The sequence below is a fragment of the Hetaerina americana genome, unplaced genomic scaffold, assembly GCF_022747635.1.
Source record: "Hetaerina americana unplaced genomic scaffold, ioHetAmer1.1.p SCAF_3, whole genome shotgun sequence".
Taxonomy (NCBI): domain Eukaryota; kingdom Metazoa; phylum Arthropoda; class Insecta; order Odonata; family Calopterygidae; genus Hetaerina; species Hetaerina americana.
This window is the reverse complement of record NW_027286874.1, coordinates 109,147,959-109,173,208: the sequence shown is the minus strand read 5'-3', so window position 1 is coordinate 109,173,208 and position 25,250 is coordinate 109,147,959. Positions and strand designations below refer to the sequence as shown.

The window sequence follows — 25,250 nt, the reverse complement described above, 5'->3', positions numbered from 1 at the left end:
GGAGCAGGACCCATTCCTCATCTGATTCCCCACCCTGCCTCTGAGTCCATCAGTCGAGCCTATGACCACACCAGAGACGCCCAGTCTTACCCTGCACCTCTCCAGACGTCCCGCGCCACCTCTGAGTCCGTTGGTCGAGCCTACGACCACACCAGAAATGCCCAGCCTAACCCCGCTCGCTCGTCCCAACTCCCCGGTGCCTGAACCCCATATCTTGAAAAGGGTTAATTAAAGACTCAAAAACCAAATATGACTCTCTCATTCTGTGGTACGCTCCCACCGATGATGCCGCCATTGCCGGCCGCCAACCACGCGACATTAAGAGATAGGAAATGAAAGAAAACTATTAAAATTACAAGAAAATTCATATTAAGCAAAGAACTCTACAAATAGAAAAAACAATTTGAGATAAACATTAATTATCTAAAATAACTTTTTATCAGCATAAATGGCTCAATAGCTATTGCATGGAATTAAATAATTATCTGTGTACAGGGATATTCATTTATACTATATATATATATATATATATATATATATATATATATATATATATATATATATATATATATATATATATATATATATATATATATATATATACATACATATAAATTGCTGAATTAGGTTGCCGTTTGTTTCTACTCATTAACTCACTGACATCCCCTTGGTTGGTACCTATATTCATAAATCACCCTAAATCCCTTACTTGGTGAAGTACAACAGCCATAACAAATATCCTGTGGCTGCTTCAATTCATTTGGTTTAATACACCAAATGTAATGAGGATTGTTAGATTGGAGGTTTTTATAGGTTCCCCATTGACACCTTAAATTGAGTTCCAGCAGTATCAGGCCTCTTAAATGTAGCACACTTTGGATTTCCTGAGGACACAGAAACAGAGAATATTGAGACGAATTTCACGATATCTACAAATTTCTAGCTAATGTGAAACCCCTTAAATTTTGATTGCAAAATTATTCAACCTTAGTGATTCATAGAAAGTATCATGTTCAAAAAGATAAGCAAATATGATAAAACCAATATCAAAATGGATAAATAATAATTATATTCCACAAATATTATTATGTTTACATTATATCAGCATGTTCATAAAACAAAGAGTTCCTCAACTGTAAGTATATATTTTTTGAATTTGCGAGGAATATCATAAATTTCACCATTCTAAAGTAAAAAGATGAAGTAAACTAAACATAATACTCTGTAAAAAACTTTCAAATGATTTCAAACTTGCAGTGAAATGAATTCCTTTCCAATTTTACATTTGACTTACATCCAAATTGAAAACAAAACATTTAATTATTTATAACTGTTAAAGTAACACCTTTAATATTCCACCTTAAACATTTACAGCATTTTACTTCAACAAATGGGCTAGGAAGAAGGGTCAATGAATATTATGTATCATTATGATAAAAATTTTTCTTGAAATTATCAACTGAATCAAGTATAAAAAATTCTTAACAGTGGTGAAAGATAGAAAATTATAATGTAATTCTTCAGGAAAATCTTGAAATCATAGTAGAGAAATGTAATACAGGTATTCATTGGACAAAATAAAGGGAGGAAGTACATGGAAATGAATAGGGGCTTGTTGTAGAGTATGATGTTGGGTAGTGATTTGTTGGGAGTGACAAGATATTTGTTTGTAAGTTGCATCCATTCAAAACCTACCTTCATCAGTAGATTACCTTTAATAATGATAATGATATCGAAAGCAGCCATAGGAGATGAGGCTACAATTTTGTAAAAAATGCAGCTTCGCTTCATTTGTGGAACCAGTTCTAATTCATGTATACATACGAGGGTGATCTGAAAACCTATCGGCCTGATAATGAAAATTTAGATTCCCAAATATTATTCACTTTTCAACATAATTGCCTTTCGTATTAACACTTAATTCAGCAATTCTCCAGTGTCATTATCCCATCTCTGTAGTGTTCTTCTGAAACGCTTGCAAATTACCCATCTACAATCACTTTATGATTGGATGAAAAAGCATTGAGAAGTGAGGTAGCTTTTGAGCTTTCCAAAGAGGTGGAAGTCCAAGGGAGCCAAATCCAATGGATAGAAAGAATGTTCAAGCACTTTATGGAGCAAATCCCTCAATATTCCCATCGCCGAGACACTTTTATGAGATGTATATTGTCTTGATGGAAAATGGTTTTCAGCAGAATTCCACTCTCATAAGTGCTACAAATTAGACCATGAAATCTCTTCCTCCCACCTTTCCCTAAACCTTTAAGTAGTTCGGCAGGAATTTTGTCAACCCTCATGGCCTTATTTGCTTCTGATTCTTTTCATGCCCTTTCTACCTCACCGTCGGATATGCTTGGGCCTAAGCCATCCTCATCTACATCATATTCTCTCTCTTTATCAAACCTTGCTGGCCTAATGTTTTTACCATACAGTCCTATATATTCCTTCCATTGCGTCTGGGTCTTTTCTGGTTCAACAAATATTTTTCCCGACTTACCTCTAACTGTTAACGCAGATTTCCCGATAAAGATTTAACCTTCTTGTATAGTGCACAAATGTCAACCTTCCTTTAACTTCCTGTATCCTTGCCTTGTGTCTTCTACCATACTGCATTCGCCCTATTAGTTTCCCACCTCAGTTTATTATTGAACTCTTTATTCCTCCTTCTACCTAACTACGTGCATATATTCTTCGATTTCCTTCTCTCATCTATTTTTCTAATTATATCATCTATAATCCATGGTTTCCTTATCTTTTTCCTATTAACATTCTTATAGTTTCTTTCCCGGCTTTCAATATCCCTTTTTTTTTATGTATTCTAGCTTTTCCTTGATAGTACTTAGCTCCTTGCCGTCACTCATAATTTTCTCCACAGCCTGCTGATATTCCTTTCCTTGTCAATCCATTTAATACTTCTACATTCTATTTCCTAACCCGCAACCCCTGCCTTATCTTTTTGAATTGGAAACTACACTTTTTAACTACTAAAATTTGATCAAAGTTTGCATCAGCTCCCAGAAAACTGTCAGAATCGATCATGCTGTTCCCAAATCTGTGCCTGACCATAATATAATCCAACTGATACATTTCTGAGTAACCTGGCATTTTCAATGTTTCCATATGCCTTTGGTGGAGTTTTCAAATGATACGCCACTAATTATTAAAAATATCTCAGATGAAAAAAAAATTGAAACGGTGAAAGAGCAGGCAGCAAAAATCTGATTACAAATTTCATCTAAAAAAATCATTGCAGACATTGAAACATCACCATACCAACTCAAATTGTAACAAAAAGAAATCCAAATGTAACAAATAGAAATTGACATGAAACCACTTGGCTTTTCCACGTAGAAAAGCTAAGTGGCTTAATTTCAATTTCAATATGAAGAATTTCCACCAAGTGATTCAAGAAACTGTTTTATTTAAATCCATAGAATTGAGACATTAGAAAATGGTACTTTTCAAATAAAATAAGGTATTAATAACAAAAATATGTCTATTCTGGAACAGTAACACCCAATACTATAGAACAATAATCAAAATAGAAGAACCTTTACTCATTGAAGACAATCCCCAATACAAAACATTAAAACAACATTTAGATGTAAAATAACTTAAAATCATTAGAAAAATCCTTGAACCAAAAACCAAAGGCAGCGTGTGTTTCTCAAAGTCCAATGCAGAAATGTACACACAAATCCCTAATATCACAGATGCCATTTGTGTGTGAATAATTCAATTTAAATGGTACATTTAAAATGACCCTCCCTGGACTACAACCTTGACCTGCTGGAAGGGCTTGTGCGTTCTGATGACCCCTAGAGCTGTGCGGGCGGGAGTAATAATAATTGCTCCTGGTAAGGTTACCCATGCCAGAGGGGTCGAAGGTTAGGAGCCAGACGAAAGGTAGTCCACGCAGCGTCTGTTCCTCAGTGAGGCGGCTGCAATGGCGTCTGACCCCAGAGGGGCGGCCAGTAAGTGATGGTGTCACGTTAAAAACACTATTGAGGAAGGCAACGGGAAACCACCTCAATTATCATTCCCAAGATAAATATGATGGACAATACAGAAACAATACAATTTTGAGTCCTGGCAACTACGGGGCTCGGCCCGATCGGCCGTGTGTCATGCCCGGCAGCGGGAGAGGCAAGGCTTCCGTGGTCGTCATCCCACGACACCCTTGCAAGGGACAACCAGCAGCAGCAGGAGAGAGGACGCAGGAGAAGAAGACCACATTAGTTAGAATAGGAACGTGGAATGTAAGGACAATGATGAGGACAGGGAAATTGGAGAATGTTGAGCGAGAGATGGAAAGGGGAAATATAGATATTTTAGGTCTATGCGAGGTGAGATGGAAGGATAGCGGGGATTACTGGAGTGATAATTTTAGAATAATATGCAGCGGCGGGGAGGAGAGCCAACGAGGGGCTACCATAGTATTAAATAAAGAGGTAGGAAGAAGCGTAGTCAACATAGAAAAGATAACGGATAGAATATTACTAGTAGAGATAAAAGCAGAACCGACAAACTTGGTTGTTATTCAGGTATACATGCCACCGAGCAACCATAAGGAAGAAGAGGTCGATAGGATATACGATCAGTTAGAGGACATAATCGCTTGTGTTCCTGCAGGGAAACATTTGATAGTGATGGGGGATTGGAATGCGACGGTAGGCGAAGTAAGAGATGGTGATGAGGTCGGGGACTACAGTTTAAGCACAAGGAATGACCACGGGGAGAAAGCAGTTGAGTTCTGCAGGAGACAGGGGTTAGTCATCACCAACACTTGGTTTAGACACCACAAAAGACGCAGGTATACATGGAAAATGCCAGGTGACTCAGAAAGGTATCTGCTAGATTATATGGTTTAGAGGTTTAGACACCACAAAAGACGCAGGTATACATGGAAAATGCCAGGTGACTCAGAAAGGTATCTGCTAGATTATATCCTGGTTAGACACAGGTTTAGGAACTGTGATAAATTCGCACAGCTTCCCGGGAGCGGATGCGGACTCTGACCACAATTCAGTTGTTATGAAATGTACCGTCCGTTTCAAAGTGATAAGGCAGGGGCGGCGGGTTAGAAAATGGAACGTAGAAGCATGAAATGGATTAAAAAGCAAGGAGTACAAACAGGCGGAAGATGAATCATGGAGGATGGTAAAGAGCTAAGTACTATCGAAGAAAAATGGGAAAGTATCAAGAAAGGGTTATCTAAAGCTGCAAAAGACACTATTGGAACCGTTAATGTGAAAAGGACTGGGAAACCATGGATCACGGATGAGATGATAACAAAGATGGATGAGCGTAGAAAATGGAAGAATGTAAATACAGAGTTAGGCAAAATGAAGTTCAAAGAATTAAACAATAAATTGAGGCGGGCAACAAATAAAGCAAAAGAAGGATGGTGGAAGACCGAGTGTGAGGATATGGAAAGTTTGCAGAGGAAGGGTGAAATTGGTGCGCTGTACAGCAAAGTTAAATCTTTATCGGGAAGTAAGAAAGGAAGGTCGATGATAGCAGTTAGAGTTAAGGTGGGTAAGGTAATAGTTGACGCAGGAAAGATCCAAGAGAGATGGAAGGAATATATAGAAGAACTATATAGTTAAGAACTTAGACCAACAAAGTTAGACATAGAAAAGGAACATGACGTAGAGAAAGATAGCTTAGGTCCTGGCATACTAGACGATGAGATTGGAAGGGGATTAAGGGAGATGAAACTAAATAAGGCCGTGGGGATAGATAACATTCCCGTGGAACTTTTAAAATGCTTAGGAAAATGTGGGAGGAAGAGGCTATATGGGCTGATCCGTAGTATTTATGGGGAGGGAATCAGGCCAGCAGACTTTGTGAGATACGTTTTAGTTCCTATTCCTAAAAAGGTAAAGGCTATATCATGTGAGGACTACAGGGCAATAAGTTTAATATCCCACACAGCTAAAGTTGTTCTCAGGATCATAAACAAAAGGATAGAGAGTAAGGCAAATGATTACTTAGGGGATGATCAGTTTGGGTTTAGGAAGGGGGGAGGTACGCGTGATGCCATTGCAGTAATGAGATTATTAATCGAGAGGAATATAGAACACAACCAGGAGGGATTTGCCTGTTTAGAAAAATTTAAAATGGATGTGCCCAAACGGACAAACACACTAAATCCACTCATTCCTGAAAAACAAGACCACCAAATTTATAAAACCAAACAGAAAAATGCCTCAAAGAATTATGATCACCAAATCTACACAGCTGAGATGCACTCTGGAGAAATTACACAAACAGAAATAGGACCTCCAGGAAGAATAGAGAAAGGTGAAGCTACATATATGGCATGCTGTTATGTAGCATGCTTTTTCCTTTCAAATTCTAAATTGAATAGAATTTGTGAAAATTAAGTTAATGTGCATATTTTAGCAAAACATTAATAATTCAACTTGATAGTTTCAGTTAGAACGTTTTGGAAGTTTGTATATTCATAGAAGTTCTCCTATTTATTTAAATACATGGGTGGGCAGCATATGCCTCATTCGCAGAAGTATCATTAATTTCAATTAATAGTTGGGAAAATACCACACCTATTACTTCTTTGAATTAATATCTTTTTTTAATTTGAAAGAGTTATGACAAAACAAAGAAAATTAGAAATAATTATGACAAATATGAATTAAATTTAAGAAAACCGGAAGAAACAAAAATTTTTTAACAGCGAAATAATTACAGGATTTTTTTGCATAACTAAGAGAAGTGACTGAATTACATTGGAAGATTTAAGTAGAGCATACTCTTAAACTTTTGACTTATGAGTAATGCTGAGCCTTTAGAGTGATGGTTTATCACAAATACTAACCAAAGTTACTAAAAGAACCCGCATGAGAATAAATCCCATATATTCTACATGACTTCCTGTTTTTAAAGGCAAAGGTACAAATAAATTTCAGCTGGTTTCATTTTTAGAGTCGATTGAAGCAACTTAACCTTTCTTTAATCAGAAAAATGGAAAAAAATTAGTTTTTTGCCTGACTGACAAAAATATGAAATAAATAATTCTATTTTTAAGTGTTTGACTTTGATAATTGATTTATTTGGTCCAAAAACAGCATCACGCCAATTACATTGGACAAATAACAAAGATAAAAAAACAAGAGGCATTAATGAAAACAAAAAGTTACCAATACATATTAACAAAAAAAGAACAGCATCACATAAATGATGTTCAGTTTTAATACATGAGAGAGCCAAAATGGTTAGTGAAGGAGGACCTCCGAAGAAAATTACAAGGGAGTAAGAGCACGGCAGGAATGGACAGAATGGGGTGTTTGGAACAGGTCGAAGTCAGGATGTTTCATCATTGTAATACAGGTTGATAGAAGTCTAGAGATAAATGAGCGTTTTGTGATTGAGAGGCAATGGGTGACACAATGACAAGTGACATTCAACCACCTCATACGCTAAGGCACTCAAAGAGAGAAAGAAGTTTGGATGGCCCAAAATTACCGTTGACAATTTTTAAGAAAAACTTCATATCATTCATGGCACAGCAATCAGCATGGGAGGAAATGCCAAGAGAAGACTTTAATCTAGAGAGAAGTAATGGAAGTTTAAATTACAGTGGCGAATGATAGAGAGGAAGAAATTCAATCGATGATGCAGTAGTTTTAGAGAAGTGGGAGGAGCTGTGGCTCAAATTTGGGAGTAGTAATTAAGGACAGGAGAAACACGGGCAAAGAAAAGTGTGGAGAGCTGGAAAATTAGATACTTCACCATATCGATATATTAGGCCCACCGGTGATGTAGTTTAGAAGAAATGCTTTTCATATGATTGCAAAAGTGAAATTTAATGTCAAAAATGACACCTAAATCATTTATAGTTGGGACTGCTGGAATATTCTGATTATAAATATGACAATAATAACCTAAGAGTGATTTACAAAGAGTGAAAGAAAGAATATGTTTCTGCAGGATTAATTTTAAAGTACCAATTATTGGACCATTCATCTAGGGCATTCTGCAAGCCAATGAAGTTGTTGCTAGAGGCGAATTGGTTGATAATTAAGTCATCTGCGTAGAGGAGAGTTTTGCATGATGAATTTTTAATTGTTTCAACTAAGTCATCTATGTATACTGCAAATAACAATGGACCAAGGACAATACCCTGGGGAACATCACATGTAACCGAGGTCAGAGAGGAGTGAACACCATTATTTACCACACATTGCTGCCCGTTTGTTAAGAATGAAGTCTGAATTTCCAGAAGTTTAACAAAATTTACAACAATTTTGACAAAATTTACCATGAATATTAAAATGACTCTCCAGTTTGTCGAGTAGCAATTGGTGATTTATTCTATAGAAAGCTTTCGTAGAATCGACATAGCAGATGTCCAATTAAGATAAATGCTTGAAGGCCTGAATGCAATAAAGATTTTTTACCAGATTTGAATTAAGGGAAAACGTTACCTATTTTCCAGATCGTTGGAAAACAATGGTTTTCTAAAGACTAGAAAAGTGGATGGTTGAGGTGGAAGCGGCATTTCTCAAAAAGATAGCACCTAGCTGATCAGTTGCTCGGGTGGTCTTAATAGAGAGGTCAACAGTTTAAGGCATTCATGAGGGGAAGTGAAAAGTGATGAGAGAATGGGAAGAAATATTTTTTAAACAGAATTTTGAAGTATCCATACGATGGTTAGCCATGCAAGTGGTTTGAAAAAATTTGGTGAAAACATTGGGGTCCAGAAACCACTTCTGAGCTAAGTGACATTTCAATCGGTGTGCTGACAGAACTACGACGGAAATTGATCAAAGACCAGAAGCACTTTGGGTTGGTGACACATTCAGAGGTAATAGTGGCAATATGATTACTGTAGTCCATGCTGATAATAAGCATGGGTTTTAAGCATTCTACAGGGTTGCACCCAAAAGTGGTAGGACTGATTTTCTCTGGCGCGAACGGAGCGGTGGAGGGGGGTCTGCCTGGCAGGGTAAGGTGGAGGGGGCTCTTAGCAACAGACCGACACCAACCTCAGTCGCCTGCGGGCTGTCGTTGAGTGAGGACACCGTTTTTAGTGAAGCAAGTTTTTTGTCCGCGTCGAAAAACTAAATGAATCTGAATTTAGAGCAACGCTATTCCTTGAAGTTTTGTGCGAAACTTGGGAAGACGACAACTGAGACCCTCTATATGATCAAGCAGGCTTATAGGGACACTGCCTTAAGCCGTTCCACAGTATTTGAGTGGCACAAGTTGTTTAAAGAGGGTAGGGAGCTCGTTGAAGACGACCATCGCTCCGGACGGCCGTCAACAGCAAGAACCGACACGAATGTGGACAGAGTGAGGACACTGCTGAACACAGACCGACGCTTAACCAGTGAAGAAATTGCAGACCAGTTGGTTCTGTCTTCATCCAACGTCCAACGCATTATTTCACAGGATTTGGCCATGCGCAAAGTGTACGCCAAGATGGTGCCGAAAATTCTGAGTGTCGACCAACAGGCAACGCGTGTTCCTGGCCAAATACGGTGTTGCCACATTGCTGCACCCGCCCTATTCTCCCGATCTGGCACCACCGGACTTCTTCTTCTTCCCCCTGATGAAAAGACAGCTCAAGGAACGACGTTTTGACTCGATAAAGGCCGTTCAAGAGGCTTCAACGAGGGTCATCAATGGCATCCCCTAATAAAATTTCCAGCGGGCGTACGGGGAATGGGAGCAACGTTATACTAAGTGTGTAGCAGCTCAAGGAGCATACTTTGAAGATTATTAAGTCGATGTAAGTATATCGTCAATAAAAGTCTTGTAAAAAAATCAGTCCTACCACTTTTGGGTGCGACTCTGTAGGTAGTGGTAATAGTTTTAGCAGAGGCACTGGCATCCGAGATCATTTGCACCATTAGGGATGGATGGGAAAGGAGGAAGGGTGGAGAGAGACCCAGCATCAGCATTAGCCTTCTCTCGACGAAAGGCACCAAGGGATATGCAGTTTAACATCCCATCCAACGGACATCATACCCACTTAAAGTGCTCTCCAGAAAGAACCCAAAATATGGATCGCGATACCACTGAAAAAGATCTACTGTCTCAAGGATTTGAACACTCTGGGTGGGAAGCCAGTATGCTAGCCACCACAAAATCATGATCCCCCTACCCTTTTATTTAAAAGACTTATCACCAAAAGATATCAAAGCCGAGTTAGATGATATTGATGAAAAACCTGGTCCTGCATTTAAGACTTTACGATTGGGTATAAGAGTTTAAAATTGGCCATACATCCACAGATGATGACCTTTGTTCGGGACGTCTATTAAAAGTGACTTCCTCCAAAATGATGGATAAAATCCACAATTTGGTTTTGGGTGATCAACAAATCAAAGTGCGCAAAATAGTTGAGGCCACAGGCATGTCACAAGGTAATAATACAGTGTTTCAAATTTTGCATGAAAAATTGGGCTAGAAAAAAATCTCGGCAAGATAGGGGTCACTATTGCTCTCATTGGAGAATTAGCTCAATCATGTGGATGATTCGGAGGCTGGTTTGGCAATTTTACATCACAATTCTATTGATTTCCTGCATTGTTACATAACTGTGGATGTAACATGGATAGACTAGTACATACTCTTCCGAGACTAAGGAACAGTTGAAACAGTGAGTTTCTAAGTTCATTAGGCTTCAAAGAAGAGTTTTTTTTCATTTTCCGTCATGCTTTTCAATTTCCTGGTGTTTGGAATCAAGTAAATCCATACTGATCCACATTCTGTTCCACTGACATGATATTTAGATATTACTGAGTGCATTAGTTTCAGCACCACCATTTGAAGAGGTGCCCTTGCATCACAATAAAATTAGATTACAATTGTAGGGAATGCATCCTCCTCCCCTCTTCACTCAAGCCTTCCTCCATAGCTGTCATCCATCACCGCTGAACCCATCAAACTCCCTATGGCCATTCAACTTAACAAAGCCCTGCGGGACCCATGAGCACCTACACATGAACCTCGAAAGGTGAAAAGCTGAACCTTATGATGTGCCAAAAACAATGTCATAGGATTAAATTGTATGAATTAGTGTTTTTCACCATTAAATGATAAAATTATTCAAAAATAAGCTCCAACATGTGGTCGGAGCTTATAAATACTACATATTTATGTAATCGGACAAACATATGGACAAATTAAATAAGCCATGAGAAAAACTTGAAACATTTTATTTCATTTACTCTTACCTTATATGGAATTCATAATCAACTTTATCATACACATTATGATTAATACTATTGCAAGCAAACTCTCCATACAGTAATGAATTGACATATCATAGCCCCCCTTCTTGGCATAAGAAATATTAATATTTCTAGGAACCTCCAGAGGGGTGGATGAGTCTTATAATCAAGTGACCAAATTCCCTGGCATTTTTTCCCACCATGAAGAATACTCGAAACACCTCCAATATTAGCACATAAATTTGCCACGCACTTAATTAAGCATACCAAGTTTTGGACATCATTTATTCTCACAAAACCACTCCTAAAGCAACTTAGCCAGGCAAAAATTAGGACACTACAGATGATTTTTTTTACAAAACTGAAAATGGAATCACAGTCCTTTCTTGATAACAAATTTACAACTAGATAACCACAGAAAGTCTTTACGGATCACTGAATTGAGTCTTTTTGAAAAACTAGATATTTGGGGACAACAATCTTTTTCATACACCACCTACCAGGATGCATGGAAGTTCTAAAGAAAAATTTCATTAAAAGTGAACACTTCTTCACAATAAAAAGGGAACTCATAAAAAAATGTTTACAACTCCTTCAGAAAAGTTTTGTCTTTTGAAAAACACTTCTCCCATCAATGACACTTTCTAAAAATACATATAAAAATCCAATAATCGCACAGCTACACTTGTAATTACAATATTTTACATGGATAATCCATCACACTAAAACTGCAGTTTCAACACCCATGCATAATCAACACACAACTCCTTATATTCACAGGAAAAACACTCATGCAAACAAATTTTATATGATTACCAAACGATCACAAATGCAAAATTTAAATCATTGGAGCACCGAATGCCTCTGTACTTAGGCCTTGTTGATACACACTTCCAATTTCATCTTGCCATCCAATTCTTCACTCATCAAGCACAAGGGTACAAGATCACGCAGACATTCACACCCTCGCTCTTATGTTTCATTCACTTATGCACTTAAGCATTCAGTCATCATCCTCGGGGGCAGTCACTTGATCCAAGTGAACCTCCACTAAATGGCGAAGCTCTTGGATCAGGTAGTCGGGTGGCATTGGCAGTTGGGTGACAAGGTACGCAAGGACTCTTGATGCCTGCAGTGAAGTTCCAGATGAATCGACACCACCCATCATTAGGACCAGCGCTCGGACTACATGTGCTATTCTTTTAGAGATTTCAGAACGACAGAGCCTGAAATTTAATTTCAAGATTTACACATTAAGGAAGGCAACAAAATTTTATCATGTGGATTACTAAAAATAAGTGAATTTGCATAGGGAAACTTTAGAATAACACATTAACTGGTGGGCAAAGCAGGACGATTTTTTTCCAATTAATCAAGCATTAAATGACCCTGAATTCACAACTAGTTGAGCCTCATTAAATTAGACAACTTTTTCCATTAATATGCATTCAATCTTTAATTTGCATCTAATAATATACCTGGAGTGACCAAATCAAATTCAAGGAAGGTCAGTTATTCATGGAGGCAAAAGCTGACATTATAAAATGGTGCAATCCTAGACTTCACTCAATTTCTTTCAAAAATAAAATTACACATTTAATAAAAAGCATATAGAGGGGTCTTGTTAACAATGGAAATTGCACTATAAATCATCCAGGTACAAGTCAATTTTCATGTAATTCTTCAACAAAGCTATCCCATTAGTTTAAAAAATGAGAAATCACTCTCTATTTTTAAAAATAAATTATTTATGTACTAAAATGAAAAATGTTTTTACAGTGTGAATGACTGCTTCAGTTCTGGGTAATTCTGAATTTTATATTGTGTAAATTCTTAATTAGGTATGTAGGTGTAATTTTATTTTATTTTTATTTTCTCTGGCTGGTAATCCAGTTACTGTACTTCTTGACGTACCCTATGCGATTACATAATTGTATGATATTCTGTACCATTACTATGTACTTGTCAATTGAGGAAATAAAATTATTATTATCATCATAACAACATCACATTCCAAAAATCTGCTTCAGACCCTAATATGCAAGTATTAATTGGCTATAAGAGGATACAGATGTGTTCTTAAGTTACACCATTTATTTAGTAAAATGCTTTTATAAGATATTAGGGGACTATTATTTCCTTTAGCCAATTTCCATGAAAATATGAGAAAAAAATACACAGTTAATAACAGTATACTTTAAGAATGTAAGGTATAGCACTGATTTCACCATGGATGAAGCAGACCGATTTCCACAAACAATGCTAATGGTGACTTTGAAAATTCAAACAGATAGGACCAATTTTAACCAAAAATGTACCATTTGCTTTTTAGTTTTACCTTTCCTTAGCAGTCTTGCAGGGCAGAGTTATAAGCCTGGAACAAAGGCTGCTCAGCTTAGGCTGCAGTCGCTCCATGCAGTAGTTTTCATTTACACAAACATCCATTTCACCATCAACTTTCTTTGACCCCCTTTTCATTAATGTCTCTATCTCTGACAATACCTAAAACAACATTAGATAAAACATTTTGCAAATTCAAAATGAAAAGAAAAGTTCCTTTCCCTTAATAAATACAATGAGCCAATGAACATTGGAGCAGAGTGTAGAAATGTAGCTTTCACAAGCAACGTCGCCTTATGCTGGTGAAAGGGCAGACGCATCAATTGGCAAAAGCGGAACTATGATGAAAAATGGGACTAATTTTGTTGCAGCAATATACGAATTTTCGCAAAAACTCTGTAATGTGACCTCGTTATGCTCCATCATGAATCAGTTATTGGAATGGTACACCATAAAATTTTGCCTAAAACTTGGCAAAACCACGAAAGACTCATGACATACTCGAGGCAGCTAGTGGTGATAACGGCATGGGTAGGTTTGGGTGTTTTTGAGAGGCAAAAGTTGTTTCGGGAGGGTAGAGAAGATGTTGAACACGGCGAACCTTCAGGATGCACTTTGACCTCAAAAGGTGGCAAAAATCTTGCAAGAGTGGACAGGGATCGCAGATTTGGTGTTCACATGGTTCCTGATGACCTTGACATCCCTAAAAGTGATGTGCATTGACTTGTGACTGAAAACTGGCATTAGAGAGGTGTGTGCGAAGCTGGTGCCACGAGTATTCTCGGACAAACAAAAGGAAACTCTCACGTGGATCTTTCATGAGATTCTCGACCATGTGAGCGAGGATCAAAATTATTTGGACATTGTCCCACCAGACTTCTTCCTCTTCCCGCCCCCTTCAAATCCGTGCTGAAAGAACATCACCAAGGTTCGATGGAAGTGTTACAACGGACTGTGATTAATGAACTTATCAGCATTCTGGGAGCCACCTTCCAGAAAGCATACAAAACCCAGGGAGAGCAGTGTATGGCCAACAAAGGTGCTAATTTGAAGATTTTTGGGTGAGTATACCAATTCTGGCAATAAATTTCTTTTAATCGACCCATTCCTACTACTTTTGGGACAGACCTAGTATGTTATCTCAAGCTTGAATCACTTTCTTAATGATCTGAAACGTACCTCAAGATAGTCCCAAAACACTTGTCCACCACAGGACCACCCGGAGATGGTGCGACTCCTTTCCTCTGGTGCCAGCTGTGCCAGGAGATCTCGAAGATAGTTCAGGTTTTCTGTAACATGAAGAAGGGCACATTTGAATAACAAGAGTTAAATAAGAACCTCTGACTAAGAAGGAAACTATTACCACCGCAGTAATCAATGTGAAGGTTGTGTGATAGGTGAGACTGAAGGTCACCTGATTCTAGGATCCCTATGTCCTGCAAAATTCACCCATTGCCAGGGAGTCACAATAAGAGGAAGCAGTTTCCTTATTCCCAGGGGGTTTCTGAAGAATATCTCGTACTGAAACAGTAAATTATGTACAAGATTTATTCAAAGAAAATTATATATAAATTGCTTAGGATTGTAAGTCCTTCATCTTTTCTTCTATCATGGAATGAACCAACCTGAAATGCAAAACCCATTTCGAGAAAACATAAAAAGAATCGAAATAATTAAGTTTATTATTGGGGATACATTTCTTATTCTCTTTTTCAAGAAAGCCGAGATGTTTGTTTTTATTAAAGCTTCAAAATTTTGTGAATATGTGAGTCAACATTATTATTAAATATATTTGTAGCGCACAAGCCACTGCCCTATAAGGATGATGATTCTCAAAGTACCACGCAACAGTTTCCCAGAACCTCTACATCACATTTAGCCAGTTCATCTAGACTGCACTTTTTGAAGACTCGCGTAGTTTCTGAAAGGTAAACTAGCAGGGTTTTAATTTTCAAACTGCCACATGTGTTGCCTCATGGATAGCAGCTAAAAATGATGCATTATTGGCTTATGGCCAGGATATGCATTCTCCTCCGCTGTTATATGTTTACTCTAGAATCTTTCTCTTTCCAAAAGAAACCAGTCCCATCACAATTAAAAACCTGTAGCAGCAGCAGCAGGTAACCCTTCATTATTCTAATTTTTTTTTAGCAACAAAGGGTGGTTTAGGCAGTCAAAGGCTGGGGAGAAATGATTAAAGATTGCAAAAGTGAATTAATTATTATCTAAACCTGTCAAATTTTAATAATGACAACAGGCTGAAGCAGATCTGGTGCTTCTTCTCTCTTGGAAACCATGTTGTGCTGAATTAAGAGATCATTCTCCTTATCCTATACATTAAATATACATTCATTTATTAGAACTTAAGACAGCAACAATATAGGCGGATAATTTCGAACATGCTTCCTGTCTCCCTATTTGAAGAGAGACTTAATTTCAGATATCTTAAACGAATCTGGGAACTTTCCCTTAGCGAAAGACTCATTTATTACAAGAACAACAGGTTTGCTGATTACATTCATATATTTTCTTCATAACCATAACTGCAATATGGTTGATTCCAGTAGATTGCTTAAATTTGAGATTTTGGGAAATATTCAGCAACTCCTTTTCTGTGACTGAGAGAATAGAAATGAGAGGCGGGCACATGATCTACACCGTGACCATCAACATGATTCACATAGGGCTGGGCCTGTTTTAAGTTTAGGGGTGCATTAAATAAGTGTTTATATGGCTGGATAAACATGTAACAACAAATCAACATACCATTGATGATAGCATCTGCCGCTATATGCTTCAAGATGATTTCATGGCATTCATTCCACAATGCAGCCTTAGCTAAACACCACGCTGCATCCCCATACCTTTAAGATAAAAATGCCTTTTATTTTGCTGGTAAGAGTTAGAAAATGATTACATCTTACACTGCAATAGGAGGACAATCTTATTAAGCTACCAAGACATCCTCTTAAACTCCGAAATTTTCTGCAGTTTCTCGGAAATTTTATGCTCACTAAAACTAATTTCCTCAATATTGCTCAAGTAAAAAAATTAATATAAATCAATAAAAAGTTTGCTATCTGAATGGGTATTGAGTGGAATTATTTTATCTTTTTGCATGAACAACAAATTACCTCTCGCTAATCCTAACAAGTGGCATTCTAAGTTAGACAAAGTCAGTAATTCATGAACCAAGTGCCCTTTTGCCAAGAGATGAAGTTTGGGAGCTGTTTCACCCACCAAAGGAGAAATGGACACAAGAGGAAGGGACAGCAGGGAAAGCAATCATACAATGTCATGAAGGATAGGAATAGTGCATTTCATGGCACGTATAGAAAGGAGACAAGCAACATTGACCAAATAAAGGGTTTCATTATTAAAAGAAATGAAAATGATAAGGTATTTATATAAATCATTGCCAAATTGGTTATACTTATTCACAATGTCATAAAAGTTTGCTTAAACTTCATCTAATATCAGATATATTAAAATTATTTTTGTATGTCCAGAAAAACTGATTCTTCAGTAAAGTAATGGTTTATGGATTAATAGTCATTGAAATAAGTTATAATTTGGGGCAGTGATCAATTCTATGACCCTTAATACTAAAATGCCACCATTTAATACAGTGTATTTCATTAAACACAGACAACATCACTTGAAAAAAACAATTTTTTTAGAAATTCGTATCTACTGCTCTTGGCCCTTTCAAAACAACTAATTTTTCCGAGCCCCATCTATGTGTATGCCATCTCATCATGAAACAAATTAAAAATATGACAATGAAATCAAGAAACTATGAGAAACGTCATATAACCAACGAATCAAAGGCTTTGAGGGAAAGACACCAGAAGATGCAGGGAGTAAGAGACCACCCACCTGTGCAAGGACATGGCCAGTTTCGCCTTGACACTCGACACCCATGTGCTGGGCACATGAAGGTCAGTGATGACAAATTGCTCCCTCTGATCATACTCTTCATCCACTTTGCTGTCCACTCCAGATATCCTCAAATGGCGACCAAGCACATCCATGACACATGCCTTTCTCCTGTGAAATACACAACAGCAATCCAGATAGTGCTTAAGAGCCCTTGTTTCTCTTTAATATCTTGAACATCGCGGTCTTTCTCCAATATATCCCCGACTACACATTACATTCACATTGTCAATGCAAAAATATGACGTCAGATGCTACTACTAGCAACAAAAGGCCATTTAAGTGGAGTTACAGTTTCCAAATAATACGAGAGTCATCCGGAAAGTAGTACCCGTTCGTGCCGCATGAAGTGCTGACGACGCGAGTAGCCGCTGGACGAGGTCAGATAGCTTCAGTGGCTTGTCTGCCTTCTCTGAGCCAAGTTGCGTGACGCTAGCATTGCCTGTGTTGTTTCTGTGATTGTTTACAATGTTTAAAAAAATTGAGAACGCCGCCAGTTGTGAAGTGAGGGCAGTGATTAAATTCCTCAATGCAAGAAACGTTCGCCCATGTGATATTCATCGCCAATTAAAGGAGGTGTATGGAGACAATGTAATGGACGAGTCGTCTGTTCGGCGGTGGTGTCGCAACTTCAACATGGGGAGGGGGAACACACACGACGATGAGCGTTCGGGGAGACCGTCTGTCATTACAGACCAACTGGTGAGCTCAGTTGACGAATTCGTGAGGAACGATCGGCGCGTCACAATTGATGACTTCTGTGAGCATTTTCCCAATGTTTCTCGAACAATTGTTCATGAAATTGTTAAACACCATCTGCATTATGCAAAAATTTGTGCAAGATGGGTCCCTCGCGTATCTCAATGAGCTGGCGGCAAAGGACTATGCAGCAGGAATACAGAAACTTGTCACACGTTATGACAAATGCCTTAATTTGCTTGGAGATTATGTTGAGAAGTAGTTTAAAGTATCCTCTTTCAAATAAAATTTTTTATGTTTGTTAATATTTACTTTTGTGTCTTTATTTCACGAACGGGTACTACTTTCCGGATGACCCTCGTATTTCGAAATAGTTCGATTCTTCGGGTACCACAGATCAACTGTTTACAATATTGTGGCTAAGTATAATGCTTCGGAGAAGTCTGGGGAAGGTTTCGCTAACCCAGCAAGGAAACCTCATTCGAGGAATCCTTTTGCTAATTTTTAAATTTTTTTTGCTTTGCTTAAAAGCAAAGATAACATGAATTCGATTTTATGCTAGAATAAGCTTCCCAAAATATTAAAGTTTGCTGAAAGAACCAAGTCTCATACCAACTAAGTGGGTTTCTTGATCCCAAATTACCACCACAGGAAAATGGTGGACATTTGATACAGCTATTAAAACATCCCATCGTAGCAATGGGTACCTAATGTCATACTTCTGTAACAACACAAATATAGAGGAAGTATGAAAAGCACATAATATATAGTCGGGGACTGCATCAAGCAATTCACCACTCACTTGAGGACTGAAGATCATGGGGCCCCCATCAGTCCTACCAAACCAATAAATGCCCTGTTGCTTGGATGCACGAGGGAGTAATCACAGGGCATGAGAATTGTTTTGCTGTGCTTCTAAAAAAACATTCCCAAATGGTGTGGCATGCATGCAGGACAAAATAGCAGACACTGTAAGCACAGTTTGCGTGTCTTCGGATCGCACCTTTGCTAACCAAGTGTAAACAGTGTATGAGAGAGAGGATGCCTAACTCCTGCTCACCAGATTGCTTGAGACATGATTTTTCCACCACGTGAAGCCATTAAAAACAAGGGCTCAAATCATCTTATATACTAGATATTAAGATTTAACCTCTGGCTATGTCAGTGTTTTTCTCATATTATTTCTTCAAACTGTAACTATGATTGGAAAAATCAAAAAAAGCAAAATAGGAAATACATGAATCAACTTTTCTTATAATAGCATCATGTCCAAATATGCAACAAATGCTTAGAACAGGTAAAATCTGTGTGCTTGCTTTACAACAAAAAGCAAACTGTGAGATTTTCAAAAATCATTGTAATTGAGAAATGCAGTTTTCGGAAGTTCTTTTTACAACTCCCGAGTACCTTATTTAAAAAAAAAGCCTACAGAAATACCAGAATAAACCTTATGGGCTGGCTGAAGTTGTCGAAAACATGTGGGCTTGATGATGATTGTGGGTGCAATATTTACTTATTTAGCATTTTGCCCAGCAATTTATTTAAAATCAAACCATAGGATAATGAGCTGTTCCTAAGGAACATAATCATTAGGTTCCATGATCATTATAAAATTAACCCATTCTGTCAGTGGCCATTTTGCACCACCAAATGCAACTCATTAGAACAGCCTTGTGCCTCAGCAGCACAAAGTGATTAACTCACCTCTTGGGATTTTTCAGGTGGAGAAGGGGGAAGAGAGCCCAGTGCCACATGCCATGAGACTCAAGGAGGGCAGCCATGCTCTGGTGGAGCAATGCCTCCGACTCGGCAGCCAAGTGCGAGTATCCTAAGGCATTCAGTGCACCCCAGAGGAGCCAACTGAAAGATTAAAACACGCCATCATTCAATAACTTAATTTCCTCTTAGCTTAAATGCATGATTATGAATCTTTTGGTGTATATTCCCTTTTCCTTAGATATTTCCCTCATTAATTCTTGGGACTTCACAGCTGAAAAATACCACTAATTTGAGGTTTACTGCCAAATTTAGTTGGTGCACCAGTTTTGTACAATGAAGGATCTCAGGCTTTCCCGGCGAATAGTATTCAGGAATTTTTCTCGGGTTTCCAACCGGGTCAGGTTTCGGAGTACCGACGTTTCGATGGCTGACTCTGCCATCGTCTTCAGGGTTGAAGTGCAGAGCATGGAAATTGCCGGGTATTTATACATGTTGCGTGGGTCAGGTGTGGCCTGATTGGTCGGATGAGTTTCTTCGGCCCGCTCCGGTCAATCGGCCTTGTTCCCGTGTGTTTCTCATCTTTTTTAGTATCGGCTTCCAAATATTAAGAACTGAGAACAAATATTAAGAACTAAGAACCGCTCCATTACGACCGAAACACTTTTTTCGATACGTGGACGACACCTTCGTCGTTTGGCCACATGGACCGGAGACCCTCCACGAGTTCCTCGGCCACATGAACGGCATACATCCTAGTATCCAGTTCACCATGGAAATGGAAGAAAACAGACAGCTACCATTCCTCGATATTCTCATTGAAAGAAGGGAGGACGGCAGCCTGGGTCACAAAGTATACAGGAAGCCAACCCACACCGACCTGTATCTCAACGGTAGCAGTCATCACCATCCGGCACAAAAAAGGGGGGTTCTATCCACACTCATACACCGGGCAAGTGCAGTCTCCGACAAAGAAAACCTTGAAGCGGAACTACAACATCTGAGGAAGACCTTCCGGCAAAATAATTACAAGCCTCGGGAAATCGATTTGGCCCTTAAAAGGGCCTTCGCGGGACCTAAGGGTAGGAGAGAGGAGGAAGAAAAGCCAATCGCCAGAGCATGCATCCCGTTCACATCTTCAGTATCACACAAGATATCAAGAATACTGAAAAAACACAAGGTGGAAACGATTCACAAACCACAAGGGAAGCTAAAATCTTTCCTTGTCACGGCCAAAGACAAACGCGGAATGAAGTCATCGGGAGTCTACCGAATTCCCTGCGAGTGCGGCAAAGTTTACATCGGGGAGACGGGCCGCACAATTGAAAAACGCCTAAAAGAACACCAGAGATGCATACGACTCCACTACCCGGAAAAGCCGGCAGTCGCCGAACACAGTATCACCCATGACCATAGAATCGACTTTGAAGCCACAAAGAGGCTATGTCATGCCAACGGTTATTGGGACCGCGCGGTAAAAGAAGGAATAGAGATCCGACTGGAGAAAAACAACTTAAACCGAGACACCGGCTTCCAGATAAGTAATATTTGGAAGCCGATACTAAAAAAGATGAGAAACACACGGGAACAAGGCCGATTGACCGGAGCGGGCCGAAGAAACTCATCCGACCAATCAGGCCACACCTGACCCACGCAACATGTATAAATACCCGGCAATTTCCAAAAACAGTATTATGTTTCAAATTTTGTTAATCTATCTATATTCTATTAATGTTTTGTTTCTGTTGTTCTTATACCGTCTGTCTTCGCTCTCTCTTCTCCGGTGGTCTGGCGGAGGTTTTGCGGGTTTCCCTCCGCCCTTGGGCGAATGCCGGGCCGATACCGCTCCCGTAGAAAAGAAAAGAAAGGTTTTTCCGCAAACGCTACCCTCTTTGTAGCCTGTCCTTATTTATTTCTTTTCCACCCCGAAGAGGATCATTATCCTATAACGGGGTTTCCGTGTTGTTATTGTTATGTTTATATATTGTTTATACTCTCCTTACAATCTGTACTTTGCAAGACGGAAATAAAAACCTTTAAAACTGAAAACTGAACATGCTCTGCACTTCAACCCTGAAGACGATGGCAGAGTCAGCCATCGAAACGTCGGTACTCCGAAACCTGACCCGGTTGGAAACCCGAGAAAAATTCCTGAATACAGTTTTGTACATTTTCTTTCCAGTAAATAAAACATGAAAATGGTGTATTACGAATAAAAGCTTTGACCAAGGATGAGGGCATTAATAATGTGTATTTTTTTACAAGTCGAACAGTAAAAAGGCAAAAGATATTTGTACTTTAAGCTTCCGCTAAAAGTGATACATACAGGAACACTGAGTACAATCAGAATATATTTGCACGTGGGGTTTCATATCAAGAAGGCAAGAACTCGCCCTGCATTTGGGAGACAATATGAAAAGGATCCATGACTAGGCAGGTTCCAGAAGATTATGTTCAAAATTTAGAAATGGTCTTCGATGGAGTTTCCCCAGAGAACACATTTTATTATGGCTAGAAAAATTGCAGGGACAATCCTGGAAAATCCTGGGCAATCGTTAAGAGGTGAGAGAGCGTTTCCACTTCTGCTGTCCACACAGTGTACATAGTTGTGCGAACGGACGGTGGTATTGAGGGAGCAAGGTCCAACAGAAACCTCAGCTGATGGTTTGACAATGCAACCTCGGAAGACTTGTTCGCAACAACATAAAGAGTCATTTTTTCAAAAACACCCAGGGGCCTCTGAAAGGGGGCTTCTCTCTTGAGCCACCCCTCCCCCGATAAAAGTGATTGGTGTTTGCAAAGAATGGGAATAGAAAGTTTTGTGCAATTCTTCCTCCTAATGCAACCCACATTAGCTCTAATGGCACCAAATGCCCCATCACCTGAGACGAACATCCAGAGGGTCGGGAGTGTGGGTGGGTGTGTTGAGGAGGGCCTCGAGGGAGTGAGAGCGGCAGCAGTACAGCTTGAGCAGGTGGAAACAGAGGTCATAGTACGGAGGCTTCTTCCCGGCTCCGAGCTCCATCTCTTGCATTATGTGCTCGCTTTCCATGTAGTGAGGCACCGGAGTTGGGGCATAGCTCCTTCCATTCAGGGAGCCTCCCTCGTCTTCTCCGCCCTCCTCCACAGCCTTTGAGTCACCCAAGAATGCAGACTCATACTCCAGCAGTGCATCCGTGATGGAGCACACCGGAGAGTAAACATACCTAGCAGAAAAAAATTAAATATTGAAATTGTATGTTAAGACACTTTAATATTTCTGACCATTTTTCCTTAACTCCATCACTTTAGGTCCAACAAAAGTGACTTGTTCCCCATACTTAAATGTGGTCAGAGAGGCTACCACTAAGTGGCTAATATTTCACACAGATCAAGTTCTCCATTGCAGAATTTTTCATTAAATTATACAAAAGGAAATTAAACAAGGAATTTAAGATAAGTCAGCAAAGCTGCAAATCAAAGATGAAGAAGAAATGGATAACAATTAGAAATTAACAAGGAAAAACCATCATTCAATGATACCATACATATAATGACACTTGAAGACGACTTTGGAAATGACCCATCTTAACTTGGAGAAGGTAATTTAAATACAGCCCGAAGATTAGCAAACTCTTTGGCATAACAATGGAACCAGAAATTTTTCTCTCATAGGAACCACAATTACCACCAACTGAATAAGAAAAGAAAAGAGGCCATAATAAATAAAAAAGAAAGAGAGGTTAGAGACGGGGAAGTTTCAAGACAGCCAAATAATATGCAAAAACAAGGCTTCCAATAAGGAAAATTCAGATTCATAAGCAAAATCAAGGCCTCAAAAGTATTGAATATTTCATCAAAACATGCATCCGAGGCACACTTTTCAATGAGCATATATTGAGGTCATTGACTTGGAGAAGATGGAAAGCAATTGAAAATTGCGGTGTGATAGAGAAGCACCACAAAAAAGGCTCCCAAAGAAAGCTGAAAAATCTTGAGCTTGGGTGTCAGTGGGTGATTTTTTCATTAAGAACAGGGAAAAGAAATTGGCTTGTATTCAAGGAAACTGACTTGTTACAGAATTACCAGTTTCTGCTTGATTTTCCATGTTGGTTATTACTTTTAAACTTCTTCAAATGATATCATCAAATATTTAAATGAAATAGCGTAGGATCTAGGTTGGTCAACAGCTGAAAGAATTTATTTTAAGGGATGAATCAAATGATACCACTGGAAAAACAAAGCATAAAATGTCCTGCACTTCTGAGTACATAGCCAGCAGATAAGTAGTCTGGTAATCATTTTAAAATCTAACTGACATAACCCTCTTGCAACCTAGTGATTACAAAACCTAAATTTAATGAACCAATGTAGATAGAGTAATAAAAAACCATGATGGAAATTTACAAAATTTCACACACAGAAACTGTGTCAACTTTATCATAACAAAATAACTAACTTCATTGACGTGTGAAGACAATTTCAAAATTGAATCTTGTGTGTGTACATACCATAAATGCATAGCAAATGCCCTTTTCCAATCCAGTCCCCAGCAGCAGTTAATAGTTCCATGGCGTGAGGTAGTCGGAAGGAGAGGAGCACCAGCCTTCAAAGCAACAAGCTTCATTCTACCTCCACTGATGAAATCATCAGCTCCAACTTGACTCCAAGCACTGAGCTGCTTCCTTAGCTGGACACGACCATCCCAGCCACCACCAGCAAGCATCAGCGCAACGAAATGGTCTCCTGAGAATAAATGCATTATACGGCTCAGCAATAATAAATTTCAAATTATTTGGTCCAAAAATAAAGATAACATCACCCATGAAGAGCTATTATATGGCAGCGCGGTAAAAGCTCATATTATTGGTTTATCAAGCCAACGTTGCTTGATTTTACACTTAAGAACAGAAATAATGTGAATATTTGGCAGTTCATGAAGCAAATCATTGAAATGTCAAAGCCCTATTTCATTAAGACAGAGAGATATCGCTCTTCAGCTGCAAAGGTAACATAAAAATTTTTGTAGCCTCCACCAAAGTGGCTGTGAATGTCATTATATCTTTGAAATTGGAAAAAATATAGCAATGCGAATTAACATCACAAAAAATATAAATACAGAGAAAGAGTATGAGGCCTAACTTTGAAAAATGAGATGAGAAGGTCCGAGAAATGTTCTAAGGATATTCTATGTTATGGGGTTCTCCACCTCAGTCAAATGCAGTTAACACACACCATAACACAGAAACAGCAGTACATTCGAAGACACAGAATATCTTATTGATTTTATTAAAAGGCATACATCACACTAATCCATACTATATGGCGTCACAGGCAGTCTGGATGCAGTAGGGCAACCAAATATAAAAAGAT

At 38.7% G+C, this 25,250-nt stretch overlaps 1 protein-coding gene across 2 annotated transcripts in view; it reads right to left on the bottom strand.

The window, feature by feature from the left end:
- Positions 1–11,173: 11,173 nt before the first annotated feature.
- The window catches only part of Nup98-96 (nuclear pore complex protein Nup98-96), a 75,672-nt gene continuing 61,595 nt past the window's right edge, over positions 11,174–25,250 (bottom strand). For both annotated transcript variants that reach the window (XM_071587172.1, XM_071587174.1), the window contains exons 32-39: positions 24,389–24,623; positions 22,781–23,104; positions 19,887–20,042; positions 17,424–17,594; positions 16,311–16,408; positions 14,724–14,833; positions 13,543–13,706; positions 11,174–12,430 (exon numbers count right to left, since the gene is read on the bottom strand). In XM_071587172.1, coding sequence (XP_071443273.1) covers positions 12,208–12,430; positions 13,543–13,706; positions 14,724–14,833; positions 16,311–16,408; positions 17,424–17,594; positions 19,887–20,042; positions 22,781–23,104; positions 24,389–24,623 — 1,481 coding nt within the window. In that variant the 3' untranslated portion in view covers positions 11,174–12,207. The remainder of the gene's footprint in view (positions 12,431–13,542; positions 13,707–14,723; positions 14,834–16,310; positions 16,409–17,423; positions 17,595–19,886; positions 20,043–22,780; positions 23,105–24,388; positions 24,624–25,250) is intronic.